At 36.6% G+C, this 23,478-nt stretch overlaps 1 protein-coding gene across 1 annotated transcript in view; it reads left to right on the top strand.

Annotated features, from left to right (window-relative positions):
* The window catches only part of LOC108718479 (cyclin-dependent kinase 6-like), a 114,159-nt gene that overhangs the window by 26,319 nt on the left and 64,362 nt on the right, over positions 1 to 23,478 (top strand). The window contains exon 3 of the mRNA XM_041565893.1: positions 13,463 to 13,598. Coding sequence (XP_041421827.1) covers positions 13,463 to 13,598 — 136 coding nt within the window. The remainder of the gene's footprint in view (positions 1 to 13,462; positions 13,599 to 23,478) is intronic.

Raw genomic sequence — 23,478 nt, 5'->3', positions numbered from 1 at the left:
CTGACTGCTCTGGTATGAGTCTGACTCATAGGAAGGTTATCTGACTCACTCAGCCATCAAAGCAATCTGAACAGCAAACTTTGTACATTTTTGTTTTAATTATTATTTTTCAAATTCCCCTTCCCTTTAAAAGCATGATTCACAATGTCCTTTTTCCTTTCAGCTAAATATAAGTATTGCGTTCTGACATTATTTTTGTAATACGTGTTTGGTTATTTCAAAGAAATGACTACATATTAAAATAATTAGAATATGAAATTACTAATTATAACATAGCAATGGACTTGAAAGTGCTAGTGACTGCTAGAGTCTATAATATCTGAATTTCAACTATTAATTTAATAATAATTATTATTTATTATCATGAAATAAAAAATGCCTAAAAAGCTGAAGGCAAAAGGAGGATTTCCTCAAAGGTTTAAGGAAATAGATAATAGATCATATTTACAGTTCCCACTCGTTTATATTTGACATATAAGAAGGAGCCATTAGTGGGATGAGTTTTATGGACAAATAGAAGCTTGTCACACATGAGCTGGATGTCTACTTCTTTCTGACATCATTATCTTGTGCCACTTGTCTTAGGGAGATAGGGGAAAGTTACAGCATTCAGGGCTCTGCACTGTAGTGCTCCTTAAAGGGATACTATCATGGGATTTTTTTTTCCAATGCTAAATTTTGCACTGAAATTCATTTCTCAAAAGAGCAAACTGATTTTTTTTATATTTAATTTGTCAATTTCCCAGCTGCCCACAGTCATGTGACTTGATAACCTTTATTCACTCTTTACTGCTGTACTGCAAGTTGGAGTGATCTCAGAATCCCTTTAAACTGTGGGTAAAAAATAACATGGTGTTTTGCACATTGCATCACCACGGGGCACATTCACCAAGCTCGGGTGAATGAATAGAGGGAAAAAAACTCGAATTTCGAATAGTTTTTTGTGCTCCTCGACTATCGAATTGGCGTAAATTTGCCTGAGTAGAATGATTCGAATAGATCGAGCGCAAAAACTCTGCAACTATTCGCCCATTCGATAGTCAAAGTACTATCTCAAAGTACTGTCTCGACTGCCTACTTTGCCACCTAAAACCTACCGAATTGCTTTAAAAGCCTATGGGAAAGTCTCATAGGCTTGTTTTCTAAGTTTTTGATCGAATAAAAAGGCATTCGATTGATCATTCGATCGATTATTCGATCGAATGAAAATTCTTCGATCGAATATTTGATCGTGCGACTATTCACCGGGCGAATATTCGCCCATTCGACTATTCGCCAGCGTGTAATTCGCCCGAATTGCCTATTCGATTCTATTCCCCAGTCGAATTTCGAGGGATTTAACCCCTGGAAATTCGACCCTTGATACATCTGCCCCCACATGTAGCATACTTTTGCTTTAAAAATACAGTACTGATTTCATTTTTTCCCTGTTGAGATATTTTACATCTTTCTCTGCCTAGTTTCTTTACTACCAATTTTCACTTGAGATCTTTAAAGGGGACATATAAAGGGTCATTTACAACCACTAGTGTAGTCGCTCTAAAATCGATGCATGTATTGATGCTATTCATCAAGGTACTTGCATTCAAACACCCCCTTTTCACTTCCGCATAATTGCAGTGGGCACCAATGCATCCATCTTGCCTCTTCCAATGGATCGCACACAAATGTGCCTATTGACTCAGCATGCACCTGAATTGCGAATATCTATTGAATTTGTGAACAAAGTCATTTTTTTCTTTGCTTTCTGTTCATTTACATCACGTTTTATCTTTATATATTGAAGATCAAATATTGATTTGCCCACATTTATCAATGAAAAACTTATTTTATGGGGTGTCCTTACTTTTGTAGTTACTTTGTGCCTCACATAACAGTTTCCAGCTGCTCATGCATTGCTAGAAAGGAAGGGGTCAAATAAAACCTCTTCATCTTTCGACAAATGTAATTATTAGCTGTGTTCCTGCTTTTGTTCCCTCCCTATAAGAATTAAAGCACTTGAAGGGACAGAGGTCTCTATCGTTATTTTTTTATTTTTTTTCTTTCGATCCACATTTGATGTGGTCGTTTGCATACAGCTGCCGAGTAGACAGTTACCTTTGAAAAGAACATTTGGCTGCTTTAATTTGATTAGGGAAAACCACCTCAATCATTTCTAGACTAGAAGAGTTTTCATTTTCACTTGGCAGGAAGAATTGGGAATGTACGGTCTGCCATCACATACGCGGGGGAGCAGTAAGGGGACAAAACTAACTGCTTAAAGTTGCAGTTTCATTGCTGAATAGCTTTAGCTTATTTGTGTCACAGTTTCTGCCGCAAGCCATCATTTTCTTTTTTAACCCCGACTGTTCCAGAATAATTACTGCTTGCATTGGGGGTGTCCAAATGATATTTTTACACCTTTCTTCTGTAAATTGTACTGTATATGTTGGTAACCCTTTATCTGCCAACACTGTAGATGTTGCTGGTTAAAATACATTCTGTTTCTGCATTGAATTCAAGTGAATGGAAAAACTCTTTTACTCCGCAAGTGTTGGATAATGAAGCTCCAGTGTCCCGATAAATCTAACAAAATAAATCTCAGATGAACCTACGCTGGCACAATGTTACTCCATACACTGATGCAGATGATTGTATTGGTTAATTGAAGTACAGTACCCTGAAAGAAGAATAAAACAAAAGTTAAGAATAATAAGAATAATAATAATAGCAAATTAAAAACAATTGCAAATTTTCCCAGAATATCATTTTCTACATCATACTAAAAGTTATTTTTAAGGTGAACAGCCCCTTTAAACTTTACATGCAGAAGAAGAATACATTAATTGGGCCATTTTTAGAAAAAAAAATGATATAATAGATTTCATTTCAGGAAATAACATTTATTGCTGCTCTTATCTATTTATCGAAATATATGAAATTTTTAATACAGGTATGTGATCCGTTATCCAGAAACCCATTATCCACAAAACTCTGAATTACGGAAAGGCCATCTCCCACAGACCCCATTTGGATCCCAACTAAGATATAATTAGTCCTTATTGGAAGCAAAACCAGCCTATTGGGTTTTTTTAGAGGCACATTTATCAGGGGTCGAATTTCAAATTCATGTGAGTTTTTTCCCTCTCGAGTTTTCTCCAGAAAAAACTTGAATGTCAGGAAAGCTGCAAACATCTTCAATTGATCCCTGGACCTCTCCCATTGACTTAAACAGTAATTCAGCAGGTTTAAGCTGGTGAAAAGGCTAATTCTAATTCTTAAAGGGCCAGAGTATGATAAATCATTTAAAAAAACTCAAATCGAGTTTGGATTGCTCCCTAGTCGAATTTGAAGTTTTTGACCATAAAAAAAATTAAAAATTTAGAATATTCAATTCAATGATTTTCTAGTAGACTTAAGGTATGAAGATCCAAATTATGGAAAGATCCATTATCCGGAATACCTCAGGTCCCATAAATGTAATACTAAATATATTCCAAAGTCAGTAGGGGTCATTTACAAATGGAAGCGCAGTTGTTTGTTTTCAGCCTGTGCTCCTTGCACTTCCATATTGTTGTGCTCTAGAATCAAGTTCTACTGCATTTATTGATGCAGGTGAATCACAAAACTACCACCACCTCTGAACCATGCAGTAGCTTCATGGTCCCCACAATGTCAAAAGATGCAAATTTGCCTAAAGATTTGGGTAAACACATCACTTTTGTGCCTAATGACAGAAATTACGTCTACTGAACTTAAAAACTTTTAATGCAATGGTGTCCAATTTGTTTCAATGCACAATTGCATCAGTTTTAGAGCTTTGCCTACAATTGTATTGGATGCAATACAGAAAAAGCCAAAACAACACTGGAATTATGGAACCCACTGCAAAGTGGGTAAACATGGTGATCCAAAAATTAACTTTGCACACTTGGACATTTGGAAATCAGTGTTTTCATGGGGGGGTTTAGCGATGGTGTATCTGGACAATATACACATGCTCAGCATGTTTTAGATGAAGGCTCAGAAAGTGAAACATAAAAACCTTTAAGATCTGTTCTTAGCTTAGTGTTTATATGAGACACTCACTTGTGTAAACCTGTAGATAGTTGGCTTCAACGGCTTTTGTGAAATAAATGACTTTATTATTATTATTATTATTTATTTGAAAAGGAACTTGGGGTGTTGGGGGTTCTGTTGAGTTTCTATAAATTTGCAAAAATGGACTCTTGCAAAAATGTGCTCTTAGAAAAGTAATGTTAGTAAATCTAATTTACAAGAAATCACATACTTATTAACATTGGAGACGAACATCGCCGCTGATGTTGCCCATAGCGACCATTCAGATAGGTGACTGTTCAAAATCGAATTGCTAAATGATTGGTTGGGTGGTATGGGCAACATCATCAGTCTCCAATATTAATAAATACACCCCTGCATTGGTAAATCACTAGAAAGATGCAGCACCTGATATTTTACAGGGAACCCACTCTTGCCCTAGAATTCTGGGAATAATTACAGTACATTGTGAGTAAGGTTTAAAAAAATGACAATTTGAGTGCTTTGCACTTTTGCCCTTGTTTTCATAAATTACCCGTCTTGTGCTTTATTTTTAGAAGAGGTTATATTGCAGATTCTGTAATGCCCTGTTCACAAAGCTGTAAGCTTATATTATTCTTACAAATGTGGCCCAGAATGTACTGACCTTGTTAATGCAACTATCTTCCAACAGTAAGCCATGAACCTTATGGGATATACTAGAAATCACACACTGAAAAAGGAAATTGTATGATATGAAAATAAAAAATTGTATTTGTTATGTAACCAAGAGACAATATTGGAAATATTACTTCTGGACAATGTACAAGATGAAACCATGATTAAGAAACATAGATTTCTTTGGGGAGAAACCTAAAAATGATGTAGCTTTGGTAAAGCAGCTGTAAGAAAAACCCAATACTGATGTTTTTAGAAAGCCACGTCATCTAGTGCTTATTTTAATTTTGCATTTTAACTCGGTGTGAACGTGCAGCCAGTGATCGCCAGTAGCCTGTCTGGGTTTCTGGTTGTTGTCGTTCACAAAATCTACATGAGCACAGTGTAATAGCCTTACTAAACTTAATTTACTTTTACAATTAAATAGCTAACACGGGGGGGTCAGATTTATCATCCTTAGCAACTTAAGGATGGAATGGTAGTAAATATTTCTCATTTATAAGTACCCAAATTTTAATTCAACTTTGATATATGATCTATTATTAACGGTGTTTCATTGCAGTAGCAAGTACATAATAGTAGGGTGAAGGCAAACATTGAGACCGATCTCAACTAAGCCTTAGGGGGAAATGTAATAAATTTGTAAACAGAAAAAAAAATTGCATTTCGCAATGTAATATGTTCTGTTATTTTCCGTTATTTCCATATTGCAAATCTTAATTGCACATAGCGCACATTTAAAGCTGGCCATACATTTAAAGATCTGCTAGTTTGATGAGGTTGTTTGATTGTTTGTTTCTCAGCCCAAATGATTGTATCAGAATATTAAAGGCAGGATGTCAGGATGATCACTGCATCAGTGAGTTGTTAAAGAAGAACTAAACCCTGAAAATGAATATGGCTAGAAGCCATATTTTATATACTTCACTTACTGCACCAGCCTAAAGGTTCAGCATCTTTTTAACAGTAATGATCGAGGCATACAGTATAAAGTGTACTCACCATCTTGGATTTTGTTAGGCGTGTCAGTGACACTGCACATGCTCAGTGCAATCTGTGCAGCTGTTGAGAAGCTCACCTCTCACAGAAGCAGATGCTGCAGGGCTGATTGTTAAAGGAATTGTTCAGTGTGAAAATAAAAACAGGTTAAAAAGATAAGCTGTGCAAAATAAAAAATGTTTCTAATATAGTTAGTTAGCCAAAAATTTAATATATAAAAGCTGAAGTGACTGGATGTCTAATATAATAGCCAGAACACTACTTCCTGCTTTTAAGCTCTATAACTCTTAGCTAATCAGCGACTTGAAGGGGGCCACATGGGTCATATCTGTTTAGTGAGTTTGCAATTGATCCTCAGCATTCAGCTTAGATTCAGAAGCAACAGATATGACCCATGTGCCCCCCCCTCAAGTCTCTGATTGGTTACTGCCTGGTAACCAGGGTAACCAGTCAGTGTCAACCAAGAGAGCTGAAAAGCAGGAAGTAGTGTTCTGGCTATTATGTTACACACCCAGTCACTCCAGCCTTTATACATCACATTTTTGGCTAACTAACTATATTAGAAACATTTTTTATTTTACACAGCTTATCTATTTACACAGTTTTTATTTTTACACTGAACAATTCCTTTAAATTATAATGCAGATTGCACCGAGTGCTGACATGTAATGAGAATCTGAATGAATTACTAATGAATACATGGTGAATAAAGTACCTCCGCTTGTAAAATATAATGATATTTTAAGTTACAGAGGAGTGCCATAACCATATAAAAGCACAAGGTCGAAGGCCATGTGTTTTTATACAGGTCATGGCACTCCAAGGTGACTTCTAATATCCTCATATTTTGCAAAAGGGGGTACTTTATTTATTTTAACCATACCTCCCAACTGTCCCATTTTTCAAGGGACAGTACCGATTTTGACAGCTCAACCCGCAGCCCCGGTTTTGCTACTGAAATGTCCTGACTTTCTCTTTGATCTCCTGCACTGAACAGCCAGAAAAAGATACAATGTTTCTAAAAATTGGCTTCTGGGAGAGCCCAGAATACATTGCAGGTGCACTTCTATATTTTTGTAACAATTTAAGATAAGCAAAGAAAGAAATGTAACAATTTAAGATCAGCAGGTCTCTTGGGGAAACTATGACTTGCAGCTTAAAGGGCAATTCACCTTCATAAGCAAAACTGTAATAACACATAAAAACAACAGAAATGTGTTCAAACCTTTTATAACCTGCCAAATTCTGTAAAATGAACATGGTAATTAGGGGATGTGGCCACAAAAACAGGCATGGTAAAAAAAAATTGGCAAATATTTTTGCCCCTCTTTCTATTTCCAAAATGTTGGTAGGTATGTAATACACAAGTTTCAGTGAGCCGTGTGACAGAAATTACATCACTAAGCACCTTTTATAAGGATATCATTTAAAATATATTAAAGGGATACCGTCATGGAAAAACAGGTTTTTCCTAAACATATCAGTTAATTGTGCTGCTCCAGCAGAATTCTGCACTGAAATCCATTTCTCAAAAGAGCAAACAGATTTTTTTTATATTCAATTCTGATATGGTGCTAGACATTTTGTCAGTTTCCCAGCTGCCCCAGTCATGTGACTTGTGCCTGTACTTTAGGATGGAATTACTTTCTGGCAGGCTGTTATTTCTCCTACTTAATGTAACTTAATCAGTCTCAGTGGGACTTGGCTTTTACTATTAAGTGCTGTTCTTCCAGGGAGCTGTTATCTTGTGTTAGGGAGCTGCTATCCTTACCTTACCTTCCCATTGTTTAGGCTGCTAGGGGGGGAAGGGAGGGGGTGATATCACTCCAACTTGCAGTACAGCAGTAAAGAGTGATTGAAATTTATCAGAGCACAAGTCACATGACTGGAGGCAGCTGGGAAATTGACAATATGTCTAGCCCCATGTCAGATTTCAAAATTGAATGTAACAAAATCTGTTTGCTCTTTTGAAAAATGGATTTGGTGCAGAAGTCTGCTGGAGCAGCACTATTAACTGATGTGTTTTCCCATGACAGTATCCCTTTAATGTTTCTTGTGTATTATATTTACAGTATATATATATATATACACACACACTGTATATATATATATATCTATATATATATATATATATATATATATATATATATATAGATATATATATATAGATATATATATATAGATATATAGATATATATATATATATATATATATATATATATATATATAACACACAGAGTATATTGTGAGTGGGTCTCAAAGCTTAGTATGTGACAGCAGCACAGAGCATCTGCAGTGAATCATTAGAAAAGAAGATGGGGAGCTACTGTGATTATCATATGAAGCACAGAACTTTAGTGTGCTGCAGAACCCCATAACACAATATGCATTACTACCCTACTTTTTTGTTAAGGTTAAGTTCTCCTTTAACAACTTTTATTGCATTCTGCCCTCAGAGTAAAACAAGGCACACACAAGACAATATATCTTGTTGCAGCTGAATAGACCATGCATTTTTAAAGTAGCAGTAAATGTAAAATGATATTTTTTATTTGTGGTCATTAGAGGGGAATACCTATACTTAACTTAGCTTTATGACATTTCTCTCTGCAAGCTATGAGGAAACAGGTTGTTCCTGCTGCTGCTTTCCTTCGTCTGCCCTGAAACACCACATCCCCATAACAGAATATCACCCAACCCCTTGTCACTAGTATAGAGCCTTTTGGTTTCTTGCACTGTAACAGTCATACTTTAGAGCTCCAAAACTGTATACATATATTTGGGGGCACATTTACTTAGCTTGACTGAAGGATTCGAATGGAAAAAACTTTTTTTTGGCTACTTTGACTTCGAATCGAATGATTCAAACTAAAAATCGTTTGACTATTCGACCATTCGATAGTCGAAGTACTGTCTCTTTAAAAAAAACTTTGATCACCTTCTTCGCCATCTAAAACCTACCGAGCACCAATGTTAGCCTATGGGGAAGGTTCTAGCCAATTTGGGATCGAAGGAAAATTGTTCGATGTATTAAAATCCTTCGAATCGTTTGATCGAACGAATTGCACTAAATCCTTCGACTTCGATATTCGAAGTTGAAGGATTTAACTTCGACCAATAGTAAATGTGCCCCTTAATATCATGTATTTATTATTAGTATAATTGTTTCATATAGAGCAGAAATAATATGACATCATATACTGTACCTCCACATTTATACATCAACATACAACAATCAACCTGCTGATATTCACAGTATGGGATAAGAAAGCATAACACATACAACTTTGCAGTTCAGTTATGTCAATAGCAGGCATGAGGTCCCTTTTTAGCAGGCGACATGTTGAAAGTACAGGTATGGAACCAGTTATCCAGAATGCTCGGGACTTGGGGTTTTCCGGATCACAGATCTTTCCATAATTTGGATCTTCATACCTTAAATCTACTAGAGAATCATTTAAACATTAAATAAACTAGGGATGCACCGAATCCACTATTTTGGATGAAGAAAAACACGTTGAACATACAGTAGATGGGTAAACTGCTTTCCGTGCAGGTGCAATTATGTATTGATTATTTGACGTAAATGCTCAGCTAAATTCTTAATAAGTGTTGTAAATGAGGCAAAGTGATAGCACTATTGGCCAAAAATGCAGCAAATGGCAAATTTGAGATAAAGGTGGCCATAGACACACAGATCCTATCGTACGAATCGAGGATTAGTACGATTTTCGGATCGTGTGTGGCGTGTGCCGACATCTTTCGTCCGGCGGAGATTGGTCGTTTGGTCGATCGGTCAGGTTTGAATTTGACCCAACCGATCCCGCCAGAGCCCATGGCACATCGTAATCGGATCGTTCGGCCATACGCCCGAACAATCAGATTACCCCCGATATAGCCATACTCATTAATGGCATTTCGGGGAAAGATCCGATCGTTTGGCGATGTTGCCAAACGAGCGAATCTTTGCGTCTATGGCCATCTTAAAGGTGAAAATAAAAACTGTATAAATAGATAGGCTGTGCAAAATAAAAAATGTTTCTAATATAGTTAGTTAGCCAAAAATGTAATTTATAAAGGCTGGAGTGACTGGATGTCTAATAAAACAGCCAGAATCCAACCTCCTGCTTTTCAGCTCTATAACTCTGAGTTAGTCAGCGACTTGAAGGGGGGCCACATGGGACATTTCTGTTCAGTGAGTTTGCAATTGATCCTCAGCATTCAGCTCAGATTCAAAAGCAACAGATATGACCCATGTGGCCCCCCCTCAAGTCTCTGATTGGTTACTGCCTGGTAACCAGGGTAACCAGTCAGTGTAAACCAAGAGAGCTGAAAAGCAGGAAGTTGGGTTCTGACTGACAAGTTACACATCCAGTCACTCCAGCCTTTATACATTACATTTTTGGCTAACTAACTATATTAGAAACATTTTTTATTTACCTAGTTTTTATTTACACACTGAACAATTCCTTTAAGTTTCAGCTGTATCTTTAGTATAATAAATCTTATAATGAATTATTGTGACAAACTAATATTTCCAGACCTCTGTTATCCAGCATCTTTTTCAACCATTGAAACTCTGTAAGGGCATATATAAAAGCGAAGAACCATTACATTGTATTGCCCTGCTCTTAGTTGTTTACTGTCTACTAGAACCCTGGCTTATAAAAGCACAGCATGAAAAGCTGAATGACAGTGAAATGAGGTTTACAAGTTTTGGAGACACTTTTAGTGATAAGCAAATACATGATCTCCATCTTTAAGTCAGGAGATTGGATGGTGAGCATAACGTAATAACAGGGGTAATATTTGCAGTGGTGTATCTAGATGGTACTGGGCCCACAGCAAATTCATTTTAGGGCCCCCAACATATCCAGTGGTTTTCCTGTTTTTCTAATATATGTTGAAATTGCTAGTTATATGGACCCCCATACCTCCTGGGCCCCCCCTGCAGCCACAGGGTCTCTTTTCTTCTGTAATTACCCCCTGAATACTTGCTGTCAAACAGGTGACCTATAAATGCTATCTGCTAATTGGATAGTTTCAGAAAGATGCCAAAAGAATAGAGCCATTGCATATTTGCACCTGTTAATAAGTTACTATTTACTAGGGATTCACTGTATCCAGGATTTGATTCGGGATTCGGGCAGGATTCTGCCTTTTTCAGCAGGATTCAGATTCGGCTGAATCCTTCTGCCCAGCCGAACCCAATCCGAATCCTAATTTGCATATGCAAATTAGAGACGGGGAGGGAAATGGCATGACTTTTTGTCACAAAACAATGAAGTCAAAAATGTTTTCCCCTTCCCACTGCTAATTTGCATATGCAAATTAGGATTTGGTTTGGTATTCGGCTGAATCTTTTGCAAAGGATTCAGGGGCTCGGCCGAATCCAAAATAGTGGATTTGGTGCATCCCTACTATTAACTCTGTCATTTATAATTCACCTTTACGCTTCATAATAAACTGCCCATTCAGATGGGCATGTGAACCCATAACCAGGGCGTTGTTTTTTTATCAGCGGAAATTAAGCTCTTTATTATGCCTTTGTAAAACCTTTTAAGATTTGATGAGGATTAGAAACATAATAAAACTTTATATAGCATTACTTGCAGCAACATTCTAGGCAATGCAGAATATAAGTGCCGTCTCCTGTCCATGGTATTGTCTACTTTCCCATGGTTTTAGAATTTTTGTCAGTTGTCTTGGTTTGACATAAGTTTCTCTTGAGCAAAACATTTCGTTTTTTACAGGTATAGGATCCATTATCTGGAAACCTGTAATCCAGAAAGCTCAGAATTACGGAAAAACCATCTCCCATAGACTCCATTTTAACCGAATAATTCAAATGATAATATATTATTTCGTTTTTCTCTACTGTACTTGATCCCAACTAAGATATAATTAATCCTCATTGGATAAAAATCCTATTGGGTTTATTTAATATTTAAGCCATTTTTTTTAGCAGATTTAGGGGCCGATTCACCAAGGGTCGAATATAAAGGGTTAATTAACCCTCGATATTCGACTGGGAATTAAAATCCTTTGACATCGAAGTCGAAGGATTTTAGCGCAAATAGTTCGATCGAACGATCGAATGATTATTCCTTCGATCGAACGATTAAATCCTTCGAATCGAACGATTCGAAGGAGTTAAATCCAACGATCAAAGGAATATCCTTCGATCAAAAAAACTTAGGAAAGCCTATGGGGACCTTCCCCGTAGGCTAACATTGAGTTCGGTAGCTTTTAGATGGCGAACTAGGGGGTCGAAGTTTTTTCTTAAAGAGACAGTACTTCGACTATCGATTGGTCGAATAGTCGAACGATTTTTAGTTCGAATCCTTCGATTCGAAGTCGTAGTCGAAGGTCGAAGTAGCCCATTCGATGGTCGAAGTAGCCCAAAAAACACTTCAAAATTCAAAGTTTTTTTTACTTCGAATCCTTCACTCGAAGTTAGTGAATCAGCCCCTAAATAAACGGAGATCCAAATTCCTTATCTGGAAGACCCTGGGGCCCGAGCATTCCATATAATAGGTCCAATACCTGTACCAGAGTTATGCCACAAATTAAAAAGTGTGTAGACTAGACCCAGTCTCAAATATGCAAAGTTTTTTTTATTTACAATTGTAAAAGTAACTAAAAAATTGATAATATATGGGATATATATATATAATTTTTTTTTTTAAACCTTGTTTATTTCATTGTTTTGTTCACACTGTAGCATTTCAGCTTTAAAGAGATTTGGGTTCTGCAAATGCCATTTCATCTGGTTATAAATGTAACAAAGCAATATTCAAATCTTTTTTTTTTTTTTTGGTATAATAATGCCTTTAAGCTGTGGAACACTCTAATGGTTTTATTTGCAAAGGACTTTCCAAGAAATTTGTGCAGTTTGGATCGTGACATTTATACATTCTGTGCTTCCAAGTGCAATATCTGGATTAGAGAAGTGATCTATCAAAGTGGTGGTAAGCATGGAATGCCACGTGAGAAGGCTATCATTTATATACGCCTCCTATTTCAGGGAAATCACTTTGCTGAAATATGTCCCTACATTGCTGGTTTTGCCACTGTGCTAAATATCTGGCAGGAAAGGTGTTTTTTGAAAATTTTAGAGCAAATCTAAGTGAACACAAAGGAATCATACAGTGGGAAATATTTTCCAGTGTTTATGTTCAGATGTTCAGACCTGTCTGGCTCCTCTCTATTTGCATGTGTTGGGGTTATAGGCTGTACGACTGCATTCCATGTTGATTTATATAAATATATTTATTGCAGGTTACTAACCTAAAGTCAAATACTAGCAAACATTCGCTCTTCAGAAGTCTCTCTCAAGGCTGATTAATCAAACAAAATCCTTTTATTTATTATACGCTTGCATACAGATGGTCAAGGTGACCGTTAAAAATAATTTATTACTCCAACATACGTCACACAATTTGTCTTCATGCTTCTGAAGCTTATGACGTGGGCGATACTGGCAACATCCACATCTGCAGCGAGTCAGAAAGAGGGGCAGTATGAACGGAATAGATTTTATAGGAATACAACAGAAATTGTTGGTGAAAGAATTGTCCAATTACGTATCCATTCTATTAGTAGCTTCTAATATCATTGATGGTGCACCTCCATCATACTTGGCTCCCTCTCATTGTAGAAAATATAGCTAAGGGGAGCTTTACATTTGAATTGACCCTAATACATAATTGGTTGGGGTAAGTTCCAGTGGTTTTCAATCATCATGCTTTTTTTTTTTCCTCTGCAGGTTGTTTGATGTATGTACAGTTTCACGGACAGACAGAGAGACAAAACTTACACTGGTGTTTGAACATGTTGATCAAGATTTGACCACTTACTTGGACAAAGTACCAGATCCTGGGGTTCCAAATGAAACTATTAAGGTACCTTTGAAAAGTGAATATATTTATGTGTATGGCTCATTTAGTATGATTCAACCGATGTGAGGCCTGGTGATTTACTATATTGTCATTCCATTTGATTTTTAGATTGGGGATTTTTTTTCTGCTAGCTTCCTAATTTTAGATTTCATATAATTTTTGCTTTCCCTACTATCCTGCTATACGCCACTATCCTACTATGTAGGTCTGGGGCATGCACACCCGGACCCCATTTATAGATAGGTTAGATAGTGTGCTACTATACCTGCTATCCCACTTTCCTTTCACAGTGGCTATTAACCTGAATTTTAACCATGAATCAGAATCCCACAGCTGCACAATGCTAAATTGCATTACCCCAGATTGAACCAGATTCAATTCAGTAAGAAAAAGTTTTCTCACTTTATTGAATTTGGCCCATTATCTCATAATAGAAATATATCACTCAAAAAGTAAGACTATTGGGGGAATGTAATAAATGGTAATGGAAAAAAAATTTGCAATGTGAAAAGTTTATGCCTTTGTGCAAACAAATTTGCCTTTGAGAGATTTTAATATAGCTTTTGCGAACCAGGAAACTGTTTAGCGAGTGGAAGAACTTTTGTAAATTTTATAGTTTGTACCAGTGTTCAGTGAATGTAATGAAACTTCTTACTGGAAAAGTTGTTATATTTGCTCCAAAAGATTACGACACCTTCAAGCACTTCTTAAAAGTGGGCAATGCGCAATTGAAATTCGCAATGCGCAATAAATTTCAAATGTAATAACAGTTTAAGGAAGAGTATTACATCATGAAATGCAAATTTTTATTCTTATTTGCACAAATAGTTTTGCTCTTTGTGACTTTTATTACATTTCCCCATAAATCCCCAAGTGGTGTGACAGTAACTAATACTAAATAGTTTATAAAAGACAATGTTTAGAATTGCAGTAAATCCAGCAGCCTAACTCATAAAAACAAAGGCACTATCACTTTAAGGAGAGATTTTCTAGACATTACACTCAGTTACTCAGTGGATCATAATATTTTAGATCTGAAGTGTCAGATAGCAAGTATTATAATAATTCTCCGTGACATACAATTTTGGATTTGTTGATTGTGTTCTTATTGCCTAAACATAATTAAAAACTTTGGATAAAAAAGCCTGAACTTTGTAGTGATATACAGGTATAGGATCTGTTATCCGGAAACCCGTTATCCAGAAAGTTCCGAATTTACAGAATGGCTATCTCCCATAGACTCCATTATAATTAAATAATCCGAATTTTTAAAAATGATTTCCTTTTTCTCTGTAATAATAAAACAGTAGCTTGTACTTGAGCCAAACTAAAATATAATTTATCCTTATTGGAAACAAAACCAGCCTGTTGGGGTTATTTAATTTATTTTCTAGTAGTCTTAAGGTATGAAGATCCAAATTACAGAAAGACCCGCTATCCCCAGGTCCCTAGCATTCTGGATAACAGGTCCCATAACTGTGTGTGTGTGTGTGTGTGTATATATATATATATATATATATATATATATATATATATATATATATATATATATATATATATATATATATATATATATATATATATATGTGCACAACTTAAATGTTTTCTGATTTATGAAGAAACTCAAATGGAAAAAATCATCTTCATATTGTTCAAGGGACCTTTGCCATTGACTTCTACATGACCTCGACAGGTTTTAACTGGAGTATTTTCCATTCAAGCTATTTCCAACTTCGGGAGATATAATAAATCTTGAAAAATTCTAGTGTTTTTTTAACCCGAAAATTCGACTTTTGACTGAAAAATACCCTCGAAAACAAAAAATTTTCGGGTAAAAAACAACTTGACCTTTAATAAATAACCCCCTAAATGTTCAACAAAGCATTCCACAGCATATTACTTAACTCAAAAGGAAAGGTTATATTTAAGTATGTGGCCACACAATTGTAATTAGTGATCTGCTAACCCATATCAGTGAAAAAAAAGAACTTCCCACTGACTGAGTGTTAACACGTGCGGAGGGTTGTGAATTACCTGCAATTTTGCTGCCGTTGCCGGCAACCTGTGACTACCACTCTCCCACAAAAGGAGACTGGTCGCTGGTCACTACAGAGAAAGCAGACCCCTGCTGGGTCCCCTGCTGGGTCCCCTATAACCCCAGACCCCTGCCGGGCCCCCTATAACCACATACCCCCTCCAGCCATGGGGTCTACTGCCTTGGTAGTTATGCCACAGACTGTATATTCGATGATGATTGCCACATATCATGTGGAGGCCCATCACTAGTAGATAAACCATTTCTGTGCCATATATTGCAGAAATGGTTAAGTGCCAATTACGTTTTAAAAAAGGACTTTAAAGGCTTTATCTGTGGTCTAAAAAGTTATATATTGGCAGAAAGAAATATAAGAAAGCTAGCTCTTACATGTAGTGGATAAATATTAAGGGGGTAATTTACTGAAACTGTTTTGGGACAAAAACTTGCATTTTTTGTGGAAAGAAAACTTGCATTTTTCGAGATTTATTATACCCCGATGCTGCAAAAAGCCTGAATCTGAAAATCTGCCATCTCAAACCTGTTGAGGCCATGTATAAATCAATGGCAGATGTCCCTATCCCAATTTGAAGATGTCGGTTTGAGCTATGTTTAGTATTATAATCTGGGTTTTCAGGCAATAACCAGAAAAAATTTAACAATTCAGGAGAAAAGTCTGCTCGATTCATTCAAGTTTTTTTTTATGATAAATAAGGCAAAATCGTATATGGAATTTTGGTTGAGCTTTCTTAGATTAGATAAATTCAGATTTTAGTAAATAACCCCCTAAATGTGATTGAACACAATACACCCACCTAAAATGTATTCTCTGCTCAGTTTGAAAGCATGTGAAAATACATTCTTCTTGCCTAAATATAATATATACTTCCACATTAAGAGAAAACCTTATATTATCCTCCCTTTTATCTCCGAACTATGTGAATGTTGCTGCCCTGGTCACTTAAAAATGCCACATTAAATCATAATAGCTCCCCAGAGACCACAATAATCCTAATTCTCTGTTTTAAACGTTTGCCAGATATACGTGTATTGTTATAAAAGGCTCCTCTGAAGTTATGTTTTATAATGTGGGAGGTAGAATTTCCAAGCAGTGAATATCCGTGTACTGTTTAATCAACATACCAGCATCAAAGCCGACCAGCTTTCATTCTTAAGATTGTTCAGTGTTTTCTAAGTGGAAAAAAAAGCTTTTAACTCAAATAAAACAGTTATGATAGCAGTGTTCATACTTTGCTAGTTCATATCTTGTTTTTTTATGTCACGGAACTCAATGTGGGGTATTTTGGTGGGGTGTTCCCATGTCTAACCCAACACCCACAGCATGTTTTTAAGGAATCTTTGGACAGTATACTGCTTTTTATGTAATTTTACACCATTTTAGAATCTTTGCAACTTCTATAATTACTTGTGTGACGTGTTTAAAAGTAAGAGGTCAGAATTAACTTTGACACATCAAAACACATTTCTGAATATTTTGCAGTTTTTGTTGTCAAGTAGATATGGATCTTTGATGAGAAAGGCATAGGCAGACACGAGTTTGTACAGAGTTTACTATTCTGCATAGCTGGAAAGAGTGAAATGAATGGGGTGTGTGGGTGTCAGCAAATACAGAAAGAAACCAAGAAAATAGGTTTATCAAATACTGGAATTTTTTTTTGTCAGAGAAAAACAAGTCATTTATTTTGTCTTTACTGGTCATCGAAAGGAGAGATTCTGGTAAAGTTCATAGGTCAGTTACACACTTAATGAACCCATTAAGTTACACACTTATGAACCCATATATACAGAATATATACTGATTTTAAAATAGTGCTTCTAAATACAGATATGGGACTTGTTATCCAGAATGCTTGAGACCTGGGGTTTTCTGTATAAGGGGTCTTTCCTTAATATGTATCTCAAATCACTTAAACATTAAAACCCAACAGGCTTGTTATTTCTCTAATAAGCATTCATTATATCTTAGCTAGGATCAAGTACAGTGTACTGTTTTATTATTACAAGGGAAAAGCAAATCATTATTTAAAAAGGTAATTATTTGATTAAAATGGAGACTTTTGGGCAAATTCACTAACCTGCAGAAATTCGCCAGCGACGGCTTCGCTCACATTGCCACACTTAGCCAGGCGAAAATTTGCCAGGACACCGCTAATTCACTAAAATGCGAAGTTGCGTCCAGGGCGCCAAACGATGACTAAGTTGCACTAGCGTTAATTCGGCAAGCAAAGCGAAGTTGCACTAGCGTTGGCTATTTTGCATACGGCGGCAAGTTAAATTTCAATGGACGTATATGTTGCAGCAAATACATTACAGTACAGAAGCCCAGGGAACCTTAATAAAAGAAAATAGATTTGTTATATTGCCCTACACATGTGCCCAGTGTATAGTTTGTGTTATTTGAAAGGAAATGTAGGGGGGAAGCCGGGCACCCTAAAAAAAATTTACGATCTTTTGCAGCCTATCACCCTGAAAAACTGAAATGTCGCCATCGTTTTTTGGGACTTAGAAAATTTTCTAATCTATTGCACTTTGCCTGGTCTGAGGTGGCGAAGGCAAGTCTGGTGCAAGAGGTATCATTCATTAAAATCCGCATCTTAGTGAATTTGCGTAGTTACGTCCATTTACCAGTGCGAAAATTCGCCTGGTGTTGGAGTGCGAACTAGTGCTACAGTCTATCTTCCTCGCTAGAGAATTTACGCCAGCGGTAAATCAGCGAAGTTCCGAAATGACGTCACGCTGGTGAATTTTCGCTAACATTAGTCACGTCGCCCTTTAGTGAATTTTCCCCTATGGAAGATGGCCTTTCTGCAATTTCCGAGCTCTCTGGATAATGGGCATCCATGTATATATTCTGTATATTTATTGCTAGGATGAAAAGATTGTTTGTTTTAATGTTATGACCTACAACTAACCATTGAGATTAAATAAAGTAGTAAAAATGACAAATCGGAAGATGTTCTGGCCATAAATTGACAGCATTCATACAAAAATTATATTCGAAAAATAGTCACCCACTGATACAGATTGCCATGGTATGAAAAATCTCATGATGATTATTCTGACTCCACACACGGTCCAGATAGCATAGGAAATAAAGTCTATGGCCACCTTAACTTCATACAGACCCACTGAGCCAATTCTTCGACACATCTCTGTTTAGAAGCATTCATTATTTAGAACACAGTGCAGGTATCTCAGAATCTCAACCTTATCTAGAGTGAAGTCCGCACTATCAAATATAATCAAAATCTTCCTTTCTTGTAACTTAACGTGATTATATATCACATTAGTTATTGGCTGTTAGTCTCTATAAAAATAATGGAGGTTTCTGGAGCATCACCTGGAGTAAAAGTTGTGACTTGCTGCTTAAAGGAAAACTATACCCCATAACAAAGTAGGTCTCTCTAAAAAAAGCTTGCAGAAAACCTCTTATATGTAAAACCCTGCTTCATGTAAATAAACACATTTCATAATAATGTACTTTTTTAGTTGTATGAGCCTTTGGGTAATCATAAATAGAAAATTGGCATTTAAAAAAAAATTAGGTCCGCCCCCCTGGGATCCTACGATTAACGGTGCACCCAAACAAACCATACATGTTAAGTCACATGAGCCAATTAACAGACATGGTTCTGTGTTTTGCTTACACACTTCTTCTTGCTACAGTTAGAGTTGCATTATTTCCGGTCAGGTGATCTCTGAGGCAGCACAGAGAAAATCATAAAATGGTGGCTCAAGGGAAAAGTGGTAAAAGGGCAATATTTACTTAAATATATATTCCAGTTTGTTAAGATTCTTTAAAATGCCACTTAATATGATATCTACTATTAGCTGCTTAATTATTCACTTTGGAGGTAATGTTTTCCTTTAAGGAGCATTGTGCCAAATTAGGCTAAGCATTTTTTGTATGTTTTCATTTGTACCGACTTAATTATACTTGTTGAAATTAACTCTCATAATAGAACAGGGATGTTTTTGCCATGCAGCAAGCTGAAAAACATGGCTGACGTGGCAATTTACAGATACACTCAAAAAGCTTTAATGAGTGAACTTAACTGTGATGAAATTCAATTTGCTTTAGGAATCCCCAGTTCTGCTTTCAGTAAATCTGCCCCTTAGCATGGCCACTTTTTTCTAAGCTTTAAGTTAAAAATCTAGAACTTTGAGCTGGTCTATTTTAGATTATGCCACCTCACTTTTATATTGAGGAAAGAAGTTGCACTTTAAAGTGTATGGAAGGTGTTTTATGACACACAACAGCTTTGTTATATAGTACTATAAACTACAAATACCTATTATTAAGAAGAGACACTGCTATTACTGGTTTTAAAACTCGTATTTCAAAGAGCCGCTGCTGAAATTGTACTTACGGAGCCTCCTTCTGATAATGGTGCTCGTGTGGTCACACTAATCATGTTTTGCAGGTTAATCAGTACATTCATTTTGAGGATTTTGTTCTGTGACAGCTGTGCATTATCCCTCTTTTAGAGTACAGTTACAAATAGTCATACGATATCCTTTAGAATTGATACCGCTGCCATTAGTATCCAGCATGGGAAACTCTAAGAAAAGTTGTTTTTATCTGAAATTGTGAACTCGTCAATTTACATCTCTGATTACAGTTCTTTTAGAAGCCTAATGGATAGATGTATTAGGTGTGTGAAAACCAATCTTCCTATCTAAGATCATTTTTGTCTGCCACCCATATAAGCAATGTCAAAAGAGCTTCTTTCTCCATATACTTCAAATAAAGAAAAGCTGGTGTAGTTTTGAGAGACATATGGAATGATGTAGGCTTCAGGATGGAAAGCATCCAAAATGCTTGAAGGAGAATTCAACCGTAAAGTAAAAAACCTATACCCCCCTATCCTACCTAGAAACCCCCCTCCCCCAGCCTAGCTGCTACCCTGGGCAAATGCCCCTAATTGTTTACTTACTCCTCGGTGCAGATTCTGTCCAGTGGAGTTCACGGCAGCCATCATCTTCGTGAAGTAAGTGCCGCATTGGCGTATGCGCAGTTGGAGCAATTTTCACGACAACTGCACATGCGCCAAATGTCACGTAAATCGCAGAAGCGCCACACTCATTCTGAAGATTATCAAAGAGCCAGAAGATGGCTGCCATAAACTCCACTGCACAGAATCTGCACTGAGGGGTATGTAAAGAGTTAGAGGCATTTGCCCAGGGTAGCAGCTAGGCTGAGGAGGGAGGGGTCTATGTAGGGTAGGGGGTTAGGGTTTTTTATTTACTTTACGGTTGAATTCTCCTTTAAGGGGGTTATTTATCAAAAAAGTTTTCCATTAAAAATTTGGGTTTTCAAGGGTATTTTTCAGTTAAAAAACCTCAAATATTTTAGCTTGAATTCGAAAATACTCCAGCTAAAACCTGTTGTGGTCATGTAGAAGTCAATGGCAGAGGTCCCTTCAACCATTTGAAGATGTTAATAGCCTTCAGGATGATCTAGGTTTTTTTTGCGGCGGATTTTGCTCGAAAACTCGATCAATTAGAGCAACTCAAGTTGTTTCACTGAAAACTCGATCAATTTGAGTATTGAGTTTTTCACCCGACTACACTGATTCAAATTTTTTACATTCAAGTTTTTCATAAAATTAGAAACCATTTGAGTTGTGAGTCCATTTGAGGTCTTTAAAAGCTCACAAAGCTTGTAAATGTAGATACATGAGTGAATGTGTAGAAAGCCACATCCACTTAATCCACATCCACACCATAAAATCCCAGTTGGATAGCCTTTAGATCATCACTTAAAACTGTTAAACTATTGTTTTTGGTTGTATATTTAGTTGTATATATTTTAGAAGTATTGCCATGTTTTTTGCCTTGGCTGAGACATTATCCATAGATGTCAACATAAAGAGTGGAGTGCAAGTACCGAGCACAAGTACTGAACAGTGTAACATATTTTTAAATCATAAAGATCTTTATTTTGTGCTTTTGAAAAGAGAAATTCCTACCTTTCTCTATGCACTGAATTCTTTTTCATACTGTTTGCCTAAAAAAGTGCAAAATTCGTAGATTCAGCTAATAGCAAATCCCTCAACTTTAGTGGAGAGATATAACCTAGGCCATGAAATAGTCATAACTATTCAATGATGTCCTGTTTGTTTACAGGAGAGAAGAATACACTACATCCTCAGCATGGGGCTTGTGATTTTTAAGTGGCAGACCCACACACTTCTGGTCAGTCCGTGCTGTTAGATACAATATTTTGCACTTCAAATATATAGAATCACATTAATCTCCAGTGAATCTCAGAAGAGCTGGGTGTCAGTTGGATGGATGGCCACCTCTCCCATCTGCACATGGCCAGACCCTAACACACAGTACCCACCCACTGTTCATAATTCCACTGCCTAGATAGCAGATGATTATGGCACACACCAACAGATTCCCACTGAGAGAAATAGAGGTCTTCCCCATGGTGATCAGCAAGAATTCTATGCATGTGAAATGAGCTGGAAAATCATCATCTTGTCTTCATCACTGTGTGGTAGCAGATCCACAATAGAAAGGTTTCTTTTCTTCGTTGGCTTAAGAGGAACAACGATGCATAATGAGCAGATATATTTTGCTATAGCTCGCTTTCCTGGAAAGCTTACAATGGCTCATTATCTACAGAGAAGATAAAATAAGCAGGAGCAACTGTTATCAAGCTACACAATTTATGTTTTAGAAGAGTTAAGTGTCATATCGCCATGTTGTACTGTACAGGGATGAACAAAGCATTTCATTGAGAATTAAATTAGTCTTAGCATTTAGTAAGATCATTCTGAAGAAGGAAAATGTTTGACTCCCTGTTCATTCACAATTCTTTATCTAGAGTGGTGACTTGTGGCACGAGGAACAGACCCAGTAAAATACTCATGTGCTTTTCAAATCACCCCTTCTTATCATGGTTAGAATTAGTGATATAAACAAGCTTTTAGCAAGTCCGTTTAGATCGAAGTAGCTCATCACTAAAGTATAGACATCACTATGTTATATGAATTGAACCAATTGAGACCACACTACTTATTGGTGGAGATAAAAGGCCACAGCTGATTTATTGTAAAATGTTATTGTAAAATGTCATCCAATTCAATTATTAAAATCATTGACCAAATGCTAACAGGTAACCACAAAATGCTAACCACAAAAACAAAAACAAAGGTGGGTGAGTGGGTTTGAAGTCCTCTTACCAACTCTTCACAAGTCGGTCCAATGCTGTATGACAGGTATCCCACAGTCCTGCTCCTTATATACCCTTCTTGGCAAGCTTGACCGTTATCTGTCAATGGACAAGACCAGCCCTCCAATCACTACCTTGGGCGAAACCATTAAACCCCTTCTGCAGCAAATTAACCCTCCATTGGCTGTCATCCTGTTCTTAGAGCATTTTGTTCTTAAGGGCCTAGTTGTTAAAAAATCCCTCTAGGAATAGACCAGTAACAAATAGAGTCTCAACACAGTGTCAGGTCCAGTTGCTCATGCTGCTCATGCAGCATAGGAAGCAGATACCACTTAAGAAAGAGAGGAGGGGATACAAACTGTACTTCTTACAGAAAAGATGAAATATAATTTGTTCAAAAAATTTATTGTTCCTAGAATCTGTTCATTTTAAGGTGAAAGTTCTTGTGTTGTTTAAAATAGTATATTTTAGTTAATATATATATAATGATATATTATCCCAAACAGTTAATAAAAGATATTTTCACCAGAAAGCAGGAGTTTCTGCATTGCATTATCTCGTAGATTAAATGTCATAGATTCCACACTTCTTTCAGATTCTTGAAGCATATTCAAGGGATAGTGATATCAAAACACACCTAT

The sequence above is a fragment of the Xenopus laevis genome, chromosome 6L (assembly GCF_017654675.1).
Source record: "Xenopus laevis strain J_2021 chromosome 6L, Xenopus_laevis_v10.1, whole genome shotgun sequence".
In the NCBI taxonomy this organism is placed as follows: domain Eukaryota; kingdom Metazoa; phylum Chordata; class Amphibia; order Anura; family Pipidae; genus Xenopus; species Xenopus laevis.
This window is presented reverse-complemented; position numbering and strand designations above follow the sequence as displayed.